The 12301-nt window shown below is 43.2% G+C and overlaps 4 protein-coding genes and 1 pseudogene across 8 annotated transcripts in view; 2 read left to right on the top strand and 3 right to left on the bottom strand.

Annotated features, from left to right (window-relative positions):
- LOC144697221 (uncharacterized) overlaps nucleotides 1-12301 on the top strand; it is a 264883-nt gene that overhangs the window by 106379 nt on the left and 146203 nt on the right. The window lies entirely within an intron of this gene.
- The window catches only part of LOC144697932 (uncharacterized), a 273791-nt gene that overhangs the window by 196270 nt on the left and 65220 nt on the right, over nucleotides 1-12301 (bottom strand). The window lies entirely within an intron of this gene.
- Nucleotides 1-12301, top strand: part of LOC144697160 (uncharacterized) — a 176133-nt gene that overhangs the window by 146424 nt on the left and 17408 nt on the right. The window lies entirely within an intron of this gene.
- LOC144697928 (uncharacterized) lies at nucleotides 750-2341 on the bottom strand (annotated as a pseudogene). Its single transcript, XR_013580435.1, has one exon. The product of XR_013580435.1 is annotated as an uncharacterized LOC144697928 (transcript).
- The window catches only part of LOC144697927 (uncharacterized), an 84701-nt gene continuing 79472 nt past the window's right edge, over nucleotides 7073-12301 (bottom strand). Inside the window, exons 5-6 of the mRNA XM_078569889.1 lie at nucleotides 12165-12273; nucleotides 7073-9500 (exon numbers count right to left, since the gene is read on the bottom strand). Coding sequence (XP_078426015.1) covers nucleotides 8745-9500; nucleotides 12165-12273 — 865 coding nt within the window. The 3' untranslated portion in view covers nucleotides 7073-8744. The remainder of the gene's footprint in view (nucleotides 9501-12164; nucleotides 12274-12301) is intronic.

Raw genomic sequence — 12301 nt, 5'->3', positions numbered from 1 at the left:
GATCCAGATTAGTATTAGCTATTAGTATTAGCTGTTGTCCTCCATAGATTGTCTTCTTGAACCAGTGTATCTTCTATTAACCAAATGTATTAATCAATACAGTAATCTATAGTTAACTATCAGTCAGTAATAGAAGATTTAATAAGTAGTGAGCCTTAATTGAGTTACAATTAATGAATAAATAATGAATCAGTTGTTATAGTAAAAGATTGAGTTTTATTTGCTGTAAAAATTTAAAAGCTTAATTGCTGTATATGTAACAAATGTGCAATGAAGAGAAATGCACTGGCCGGGGAGACCTTCAACCTCTGATTAGCCTCAACGTTTGAATCTGTATGAATAAGGAATTGTATAGAATCAGATAAAGGGATAGTATCAAACAGTTCTATTCTATTCCTGTCTAAGATAATGAGAGAAGGTGGTGTAAGTAATTGGGGATCCAATTAAATTAATCTAGTAATCAAATTGACCAATTGTCATGTTACAACAGGCCCAACTGTGACGTGAGGTAATGGTCACTTTGGAGATAAAAGTAGAGGTTCTGAAGGTCTCCCTTGCTAGCCAAGTACTGAAGACTCCCGAGGCCGAGTTCCAAGGAAATTACTGTCAGAGAAGGAGCCAGACTCCCGAGGGCGAATTCCTCAAGAATTACTGTCAAAGAAGGAGCCAGAGAGGGTTACGCTTCTACAGACTGATCACCCGCATGAAGTTGTAAAAGTCAATGTCTTAAAGTTGTTAAGTAAACATTTTTCTTTTAATAAGCTTCTTTTAAAATTTACTATCCAGAGAATTCTGCCTTTGGTTTGGACAAGACTTTAAGAAATTAAGGCAAAGTGAATTTATTAAATGGCAAGTTGGGGGTGGATGAAATAAATTAAGTTACAGATAACAAGATCAGATAATGTCAATCTTAAATTTAAAAACTTGCATTTATATATCGTCTTTCACGACCACAATACACCCCAAAGTGCTTTACAGTCAATGAAGTATTTTCGAAGGGCAGTCAGTGTTGTAACTTAGGAAACGCAGCAGCCAATTTGCACACAGCAAGATCCCACAAACAGCGATGTGATACTGACCAGATGATGTGTTTTTAGTGATGTTGATTGATAAACATTGGCCAGGACACCAGGGATAACTCCCCTGCTGAACTTCAACACAGTGGCCACAGGAAGTTCTGAGTCCACCCGAAGCAGCAGACAGGCCCTTGGGACAGCAGCCCTGACAGTGCAGCACTCCCTCAGCGCTGGCACTCGGAATGCTGGATGTGATTTTTGTCCTTAGGCCCTGGACTGGGACTTGAACCAACAACCTTCTGACTCAGAGGTGAGAGTGTGATCCACTGGAGGAAAAACACTATTCACTATCCAGGATAAAATAAATGTACTTCCTCAGCTTTTGTGGATCATTTCAGTGGAAATGTGCACTCCCAGGCTCAAAGAGCATCAGCCCACTGGAAGCAAAGTTGTGAGAACGGCCAGTCCAGCAGAAAGAAACCCTCTGACCCTCCCACTTCACCAAGTGTCAGAATGAACATGATTCAGTCCTGGATGTGATTAACAGCAGAATCCAACCCCTGGAATCACTTATGAACTTGCTGGTGTCTCAGCAGACTGGATGACTGACTGAATCCTTTCCCACACTCAGAGCTGATGAACGGCCTCTGCACAGTATGAACGCGCTGATGCTTTCGTAAGGTGGATGAATGACTGAAACCCCTCCCACATGTGGAGCAGGTGAATGGTTTCTCTCCTGTGTGAACTCATTTGTGTCTCAGCAGGTGGGATGACTGAGTGAATCCCTTCCCACACACGGAGCAGATGAACGGCCTCACCCTGGTGTGAACTCGCTGGTGTGTCTGCAGGGTGGATGAATCACTGAATCCCTTCCCACACACAGAGCAGATGAATGGTCTCTCCCCTGTGTGAACGCGCCGGTGTGTTAGCAGGGTCGAATAGTCACTGAATCTATTCCCACACATTGAGCAGGTAAAAGGCTTCTCTCCAGTGTGAACTCGCTGATGTCTCATCAGGTTGGATAACTGAGTGAACCCCTTCCCACACTCAGAACAGGTGAACGGTCTCTCCCCGGTGTGAACACGGTGATGTGTCCACAGAATGCATGAATCACTAAATCCCTTCCCACAGACTAAGCAGGTAAATGGCCTATCCCTGATGTGAACTCGCTGGTGTGTCAGCAGGTGGGATGACTGAATGAAACCCTTCCCACACTCACAGCAGGTGAATGGTCTCTCCCCAGAGTGACTGCGTTGATGAATTTCCAGCTGAGATTGGGATCTGAATCCCTTCCTGCAGTCCCCACATTTCCACCGTTTCTCCATGGTGCACGTGTCTTTGTGTCTCTCCAGATTTGATGGTCAGTTGAAGCCTTGTCCTCACACAGAACACATGTACAGTCTCTCCCTGCTGTGAATGGTGATGTTTTTTCAGGCTGTGTAACTGGTTAAAGCGCATTCCATAGCCAGTACATTGGAGAACTCTCACTCAGGTGTGTGTGTCTCTGTGCTCTTCCAATCACACTGATATTTAAAATCTTTTGAAGCAGATAGAACAGACAAATATTTGTCCTTCCAGATTCAAAGGCCGATGATATTCAGATCTGATGAATGCAGTGACTCTATCGGATCTTGATGTGATCTTTGGTTTGAGATTTCTGGCTGTAAATCCTCCCCTTCTAATATCCTGTAAAATGAATGTACAAAAATGATCACTGTCAGTTCAGGGTAGAAAATCAGAACAGACTAGTTCTATAAACTAGTTGTTATGGAACATTCTTTTCTCTGTCACGTTGTCTGGTATCTGTCTGTAAATCCTCTGCTTCCGATGTCCTGCAACAGTTATTTACAAAAGTCATCATTATCAGTACATGATAGAAATTCAGAAAAGACAATTCTAGTTTCTTGGAACATTCTTTCCTCTCTCATTTCCCAAAAGCTATAAATCTCCATCCCACACACTCTCCCTCCATTCTCACTCTGCTGCACTGAATATACACCCTCCCAGTTCTCCTGAAGATGCCGATTCATGCTGACCGACAGATCCATTGTCACTGTTTCCAGTCCAAGATTTGAGAATCTTCACATAAGTATATTTACTGATCACAGATACAGGGACAATCTGAGGGAGAATTTTATATGACAGCAATTGGTCATGATCTGGAACTCGCTGGCCACGAGGATGGCGGAAGTGGAGACAATTCATGACTTTAAAATGAAATTGGATGGGCGCTGGAAGAAGTAAACTGACAGGGGAACGGGGATATCGAGGGGAAATGGACTGACTGGATTGCTCTACAGAGAGTCAACATGGACTCAAGGTGCCAAATGGGCTACTTCTGTGCTGTAATGAGCCTAACACTGGAAATATATAACATAGCTACAGGGCTATATTACAAGACCATAAATAACAATAAATGCACTTTATTACAGCACCATAAATAATATATCTAATATTTGCCACACAACAACACAAGACATATTTCTGTCCTATATTAATTTTCTGTCCCCTTAAATGTCAGCCATCTCCTGGGGAAACCACCCCTTTAATTGTGAACATTAGGAAAGAGACCATCCTTTTAGCCAGACAAATAAATGTGTCAAGCTGAGGGAGCAAAGGATGTCAATGTTTTTAAGAGAGAGAGAGACTTGGGCCAACCTTTCCAGAGTCTGCACCCTCCCTGGATTCACTTCCTTTCCCTTCAGTTCCGGCAAGTCAACAATTTGCCCCCAGAATGAGAAAAGAAATGGAAAGGGGGAGAAAAGAAAGTGTTTTACTCACAGATGTTGGTCACAGGAGGAAGTTTTAGTCTGTGTGAAGCTCAATCTTCATTCACACAAAGCCCGCGCTCTGATTGACTGGAGGACCAGAGTCCTTCCGGTCCTCCAACTCACCCCATTGGTCAGTCCCTCATGAATGGAGGGTGGGGGTGGGTCCTCCAAGCACATGTACACCTTACCCTCGCCCTCGCACATGCGCACCTTCTGACTCCCTCGCACGTGCGCAGCTCCCACCCCACGGAAAGTGGGGGTGGGGGGGCGCAGTGACCCCGCCCTGACACAAAGTACATGTGGGTAGTCACTGGATTTGATTGTGACGTCCCCTTAGCAAAACTGTGTGTTAACTTCAGGTGTAAAGATTTAGACACTTGGGTGACATATTGGGGAGGGCAATAGGTGAGTGTGAAACTGAACCCGAGAGTCAGCACCTTCAGGGGAGCAGAATTGGGGGAAAAGCAGGAGGAGGATTGTCGGATGAATTAGCGCTAAATTCAATAGGGAGGAGGGCTTGCATTGGGGGGTGGCAGATATTTATAATTTGATCATTAGAATTGTCACTTCTGAGTTTCTATCCTGCACTGACAGTGATGACTTAATAACGTCAACCCTGTTGCACCCATTCATAATCTTGAAGTCCTTTATCAGGACAACCCACAACCTTTTCTTCCCCAGCCTGTTCACTCTATCCTGTAACTTAAACACTCTTAGTTCTGGTATTATCCTTGTGAACCTTCTTGACGACCTCTGTCAGTTTTAAAGGGATGTATCATTAAAATTTCGGCTGAGTTTAATTTGGTTGCAGGCACCTAATTACTCAATTCCAAATTGACTCCCTAAAATACTTTAGTTCAAAGGAGACTTAACCATCAGGCAAGACCGGACTCTGAAATAGCAAATAATATTAATGCTTATTTAAATGGAAAAGGTTTAGTTATGAAATACACGAGCTACTTTCATCAGCTCAATTAAGCAGCTACCGCAGGTAGAAGTGTGAATCTCCTTCAGGTTCCTGAACCAACAGCGATTACCCACAATCCTGCCCCAGGGGTCCCTCAGCACCTCCATGAATAGAGTCCAATTCGCAAACACAACATGGTTCTTGAAACCCACTTTTAACCTTTGAAGTAACATAATCTCATCTCTAATCAGGCCTGTTGTCATTAGATAATTGGTCATTTTTACTACTGGATTGGGATTTAACCATTTCTGTATATTGTTCCATGGAGTAGAACAATTGGACCGTTCAGGTTCTTTCGTTTATCTGAGTTTAGATAATGTTATGGACCAAGGATGGCAGGGGTGTGCAGTTCATTCTAGCGCCACTACTCCACAGGTTATAACAATAGTTTAAATGTTTAATTCACCCACAAAACAGTCCAATCCCAGCCTAAAAACACTCTAACCAGGCTTCTGGCTAGAAAACACAAAAAACAAGTGAATGAACTGGTTAACATACAACTGGTAGTTTAGAAGTGCAACGAATTCCCCCTTTTTAAAAAAAGCAGACTCAAACACACACACACATTGAGGAAGGTTTAACACAAAGGTGGGGTAGAGAGAGCTAAAGAGAGTATTTTCTTGCAGCCTAATTCTAAGGCACACACTCTCAGACTGAGGGTTTTAAAGGACTAAGATGCTCAAAGAATACTTCTGTTTGGGCAGATGTTTTGAACCAAGCAGCAAGAGTCTTTAGCCTGGCAACAGTAGTTGTTTGTTCAATTACATGTATAAAGTATTCCTTCCCTTTTAAGGTGTTCCCGCTGGGTATCTCTGTTGAACTGTGCTTTATTGAAGAATAGCACATTCACAGCTCAGAATTAATACTGCAGACTTTAAAAAATAACTCAGGGGGTAGAATATCCAGAATTAAATGTTCATCAAATTATCCAAAAATGGGTTCCTCACAGCAAGAACCTGAAGGGTTTACATCAAATAAAGAGAAACTGTTTCCACTGACACAAGGATTGTTCACCAGATTATGCCCTGGGTAAGGATGGTTGACAGGTGACAGGATGGGTAATTGTGGTTTGGGTTTTATTGATCCGAAAGGTGTAAAAGGGGCCAACTTCAGCAGAAATCTGGCAGAGCTGAGAACAGACGACTTGCTATGTGGGAACAGGGAGATGAACAGCTCCCAGAGGACAGAGAAAACAAGAGTGCCTTGAATCCTAGACAACACCTGGATGTCAAGGCCACCATGTTTTCACTGCTTGGCATGGGAATGCTGACTCCCTGTACTGGGGACGGAGCGTGGGAAGCCAATTGTTTAAGAGTTTGACGTGGCTTGGGCGGGTACAGATGGTTCAATGACGGGTTTTGTAATTGGTCCGTTCAAATGTTAGCTCGGAAATGATTGGGTTAAATCAGTCTCCGTAGACTTTGTGATGTCAAAAAAGTATCAGAAGGGATTCCCCGAGCACAGAGATTTGTAGAGGTTTTACATATTGCATTGACTGGTGCCATGGCATCTGGGGCAGAGCAGGGAGCATTTACGTGGAGATGGTGCTTTTACCCAGAGTGTAATGGTAATACTGCTGCACTTTGATACTACTGCTCAGACATGAGCATGTGTCAGGTCTTATTTATACTGAATAAAATCTAACCACTGTCACCAACAAGGGTTATCACTGTCAATCATTTCAGAGTTTGGGAAAAGGAGATTAGGGTTAATTGACTCCCTGACCCCCATTTTCTAACATCGCTGTGTCAAAAATAAAATCTCATCTCCCCCTCTGACTTCTTTGCCAATTACTTCAGAGGCACTCACTTTCTGTTAAAGAGCCTGCCAACTCCTCTCACCCACTTTCCCTAAAGTGCAGAAATCTAATCATGGAAAGTCCAGAAAAATCAAATAATTTTACTGATAAAATTTTCTTAATGAAACAACATGGTTAAAAAAAACAGAACATTACTTGAGGATCGAAGACAACCAGAGTAAAAGGATGTGCACAATGTTCTGGACCCAAACGGTTTCTCTTTAATACAACTGTCCCCTGTTCGCTGCCCTCTTTGTGGAACACCTCCGCTCAGTCCACAAGCATGGCCCTGACCTTCCAGTTGCTGCCATTATAATTCACCACCTTGCTGTCATGCTCACATTTCTGTCCTCGGCCTGCTGCAATGTTCCCGAGAAGCTCAACACAAGCTGGACGAACAGCACCTCATCCTCCAATGAGGCACTTTACAGCCTTCTGGACTGTACATCGAGTTCATCAACTTCAGGCCGTCAACTCTGTCCTCCCATGGGATCTATTTTTTGTGGCTGCGTTTGCGTGCTCAGTTGTACCGCTTCACGCAGTGATGTCATTGTGAGTGACAGAGATCAGAACTCTACTCATTCCCCCAGCCTCAGTGTGATACTCATCCTCTCCAGTTAGTTTCTCCCTGTTTTTAATCCAATTTCAAACTCGCAACAATCCTAATGAGAACTGAAACTGAAGAACAAAATTCAATGAACGATCCTAGAGAGTGGATTTTGGACCCAGGAAGGGCTATTTCATTCATAACAAAATCCAATACCCATTTTTCCCTCGGTCACTTCCTTTAGCTTTATCTGTTTCCATGGTGTATTTTCAGTTCTATTATATACAAACCCTAGCAGATCACTCATCAATAACTGAAACATTTTACTATTCTCTGCACTGTCTGTTTCTTTTAACATAGAGTCAAATACAATCCACTGTTTTCTCTTCCACAATCTGTAACATACATAGCTTTTTTAACAATAACCACAGAAATGTATGGTTTTACTTTCCAATGTTTTTAACCGGACTGCGTTTACTGCAGATGCATCCGGCCAATGACGTTATTGGTGTTGCGCGCTCACACGGACAAGTGCACATGTGCAGACGGGTATTGGTGGCCATCTTGTGCGGCCATGTTGTGTTGACAGGAAACACTTTTTTTAACCAAATGCAAGTCTGCGTCTTGTTTTCATGTTTTTGCTTTCAGACAGAGCTGTCCCTTATTCTGCCATTAACACTTACTCTGGACCAATGCTTTGTTTCTTTACTACAACCATTATCACTTCCTTTGTCTTTTGTTGCATATTTTGGTTATTTAATCTCGCCTGCCCTCTAACGAATCCCTGACTTTCCCTTTTGCTCCACTGGACCCTCCCCACTTTCTCAACACCATCAAACCCATCACATTTCTCCCTCTCATTACTTCTGAAGAAGAGTCATGTTGGAGTCGAAACATTAATTCTGTTTCTTTCTCTTCACAGATACTTCCAGAGCAGCCGGGTTTTTCCAGCACTGTCTATATTCATTTTAGATCTGCCTGTAGTGGTGGGGAGAAACATAATTTACTGTCCAAGCTTTTAATCTGGCATCATCAGGACACTTCGCAAGAAAACCAATGTGAGGGGAAAACAACAACTGCCAGTCACCATCAATTGGTGCATCCTCCATGGCAACGTCGCAACCAATCAGAGTCCACTTGCCAACCAATCAGCACTCTCTTCTCATGCAGTATAGATTGTTGTTTTCTGCTTATATTGGTATTCTTGAGAAGTGTCCTGATGAATGCAAGGTGAAAAGCTTTGACATGTCTCTTTTCTCAGCAACACTCCAGTTCTGTACGACCAAACAACTATTTACTTTCCAGGATAAAATAAATGTACTTCATCAGCTTTTGTGGATCATTTCAGTGGAAATGTGCACTCCCAGGCTCAAAGAGTATCAGCCCACTGGAAGCAAAGTTGTGAGACCGGCCAGTCCTGCAGAAAGAAACCCTCCAACCCTCCCACTTCACCAAGTGTCAGAATGAACATGGTTCAGTCCTGGATGTGATTAACAGCAGCAATAACAGCAAAATCCAACCCCGGTAAACATTTGTGAACTCGCTGGTGTCTCAGTAGATTTGATGACTGAGTGAATCTCCCACACACGGAGCAGGTGAACGGTCTCTCCTCAGTTTGAACTCTCTGCTGCCTCAGCAGGGCAGATTAAACAGTGCATCCGCTCCCACGCTCAGAACAGGTGAACAGTCTCTCCCCAGTGTGAACTCGCTGGTGTGTCCGTAGGTTGGATATTTGACAGAATCCCTTCCCACATTCAGAGCAGGTGAACGGCTTCTCCCCTGTGTGAACTCGCTGGTGAGTCAGCAGCGTGGATAGATGAGTGAATCCCTTCCCACACTCAGCGCAGATAAACGGTCTCTCCCCGGTGTGAACTCGCTGGTGAGTCAGCAGGTTGGATGATTCACTGAATCGTTTCCCACACTCAGAACAGGTGAATGGTCTCTCCCCGGTGTGAACTCGCTGGTGTGTCAGCAGGTGGGATAACTGAGTAAATCCCTTTCCACACTTGGGGAAAGTGAACGGCCTCTTCCCAGAGTGAACTCGCTGGTGTGTTCGTAGGTTGGATGAATCATTGAATCTCTTCCCACACTCAGAACAGGTGAACGGCCTCTCCCTGGTGTGAACTCGCTGGTGTGTCAGCAGGTGAGATAACTGATTGAATCCCTTACCACAGTCGGAGCAGGTGAACGGCCTCTTCCCAGTGTGAACTCGCTGGTGTGTCCGCAGGTTGGATGAATGAGCGAATCCTTTCCCACACACAGTGCAGGTGAATGGCCTCTCCCCAGTGTTACTGCTTCGATGTGTTTCCAATTCAGATGGGGATCTGAATCCCTTCCCACAGTCCCCACATTTCCACGGTTTCTCCATGGTGCGGGTGTCCTTGTGTCTTTCAACGTTTGACGATCAGTTGAAGCTTCCTCCACACACAGGACATAAGTATGCTCCCTCCGCTGTGAATGGTCCAATGTTTTACTAAACTGTGTAACTGGTGAAAGCTCTTTCCACAGTCAATGCACTGGAACACTCTCACTCAGTTGTGGGCATCTTGGTGCAATCTTGGTCAGACAGATGTTTAAAATCTCCACAAGCAGGTAGGACAGAGAAACATCTCTCCTTCTAGATTCAAAGGCTGATAATATTCAGGTTCCATGAATCAAATGACTCTGAGATCCTGAAGTGACATTTGGTTTTGAGATTTCTGTCCGCAAATCCTCCTCTTCTGATAACCTGTAAAAGGAGATTAGATAAATCATCACTGTTGCAACAGGATAGAAACTCAGAACAGACAATTTTAGTTTCTGTGGAACATTGTGTGCTCTCCATTCTCACTTTGTCGTACCTAATATGCACCCAATAGTCCTGCACTAAAAATGTGCGTAATATAAAGTAGTCTATTACATGGTTAGAGGTACAATGGGGTGTGAGGGAGAACTTTATTTTGGCAGTGAATGGTGATGACCTGGAGCTTGTTGCCTACGAGGGTGGTGGAAGTGGAGGCGATCAATGATTTCAAAATGAAATTGGATGAGCACTTGAAGGAAATAAATTTACAGGGGATTGGGGATATAGAGGGATAATGGGACTGACTGGATTGTTCTACAGAGAGTTGGCATGGACTCAAATTATCGAATGGACTCCTTCTGTGCTGTGATGACTCTGACTGGAAATATATAGCAGCTACAGTGCTATATTACAAGACTAGAAATCAGAATACATTAAGTTTAAATGACCATAAATAATATATCTACAATGCACCATATAACAACACTAGACATATCTCTGTCCTAAATTAATTTACTGTTCCCTTAAATGTCAGTCAGTTCCTGGGGGAACCATCCCTTTAATTGTGAACATTAGGAAAGAGACCATCCTTTTAGCCAGACAAATAAATGTGTCAAGCTGAGGGAGCAAAGGATGTCAATGTATTTAAGAGAGAGAGACCTGGGCCAACCTTTCCAGATTCTGCACCCTCCCTGGATTCACTTCCTTTCCCTTCAGTTCCTTCAAGTCAACAATTTCCCCCAGGATGAGAAAAGAAATGGAAAGGAGGATAAAATAAACTGTTTTACAGGGTACACAGGAGCTGAAGAGAAACCATTTGGGTCCAGAACATTGTGCACATCCTTTTACTCTGGTTGTCTTTGATCCTGAAATAATTTTATGTTTTCTAACCATGTTCTGTTTCATTAATAAACTTTTATTAGTAAAAATATTTGATTTTTCTGGACTTTTCATGATTAGATTTCTGCACTTTAGGGAAAGTGGGTGAGAGGGGTTGGCAGGCTCTTCAACAGAAAGTGAGTCAATATAATCTTTCAAAAAAGTAGATACTTGAAGGGGAAGAATTTGCAGGGCTGTGGGGAAAGAGCAGAGCAGTTGGATGAATCAGAGAGTCCTTTCAAAGAGATGGCAGAGACACGATGGGCCGAATGGACTCCTTCTGTAGCCTGGGAATCTGAGTCTCCTGCTTTTGTGCATGTTAAAACGGGCAGATTTCATTTCAGCCTCTTCCCTGTATCTGTATTTAAAGAGACGGGTTTCTGTTCAGCTCTGTGTGACCGATATAACAATGTCTCCACTCCTCTGAAAACTTAAACATTGAAAAAAGCCTTGCATGGCCGATTATAGTCGACAGCCTTCCTGTAGTTCCCTCTGGATGCAGCAATGATCCCATTATTCTGCTCCATGGAACATTGTACGAAAATGGTTAAAACCAATAAAATTAACCCAGTAACAACAATGATCAATGGTCTAATGACAACAAGCCTCATTCAAGATGTGGTAATGCTAATTTAAGGATGAAAATTGGGTTTTGAGAGCCATCTTGGGTTTGCGAGTTGGACTCCAGTGGTGGAGGTACTTAGTGACCCCTGGGGCAGGATTGTGGGAAATCCCTGTTGGTTCAGGAACCTGAGGAGGATTCACACTTCTACCTGGAGTGATCGCCCAATTGAGGTGGGGAAAATCGTTTGTGTATTTCAGAAGTATGCCTTTTTCTTTAAATGATCATTGATATAATTTGTTATTTCAGAGTCCGCTCTTGCCTGATGGTTAAGTCTCTTTCAAATTAATGCATTTGAGAGGGTCAATTTCAAATTTAGCGGTTCAATTTGGAACTCAGCGATTAGGCACCTGCAATCAATTTTATGTACATACCCCTTTAACACTGAAAGAGAGCCTCGAGAAGGTGCAAGAAAGATTCACAGAGATGATACCAGAACTGAGAGTGTTTAAGTTACAGGATAGATTGAACAGGCTGGGAATATTTTCTCTAGAAAAGAGAGGCTGAGGGCTGACCTGATAGAAGACTTTAAGATTATGACAGGGGGTGATAGGGTTGATATCATCAAGTCATCGCTGTCAGTACATGATAGAAATTCGGAACTCAGAATTCTTGTTCTCATGAAACATATTTATCCCTCTCAAACTATAAATCTCTGTCACCCACACACTTCCTACTCTCTATTGATTGTAACCCTAATTCATTCGACGATCTTCCTCCTGCCTTTTCCCCAATTCTCCTCCCCTGAAGGTGCTGATTCTGAGGCTCAGTTTCACACTCACCTCTTTCGGTCCCCAATATTTCACCCAGGTGTCTGAGTCTTTCCACCTGAAATTAACAAACTGTCCAACAGGAGATTCAGTTTGAATTGGTGCACTGTGCTGGGCTATGCTGTGAGAATGAGACAGTTGATCAGATT

Source organism: Cetorhinus maximus, chromosome 23 (assembly GCF_964194155.1).
Source record: "Cetorhinus maximus chromosome 23, sCetMax3.hap1.1, whole genome shotgun sequence".
Taxonomy (NCBI): Eukaryota; Metazoa; Chordata; class Chondrichthyes; order Lamniformes; family Cetorhinidae; genus Cetorhinus; species Cetorhinus maximus.
The sequence above is the reverse complement of the archived record's forward strand: the minus strand, read 5'-3'. Positions and strand labels throughout refer to the sequence as shown.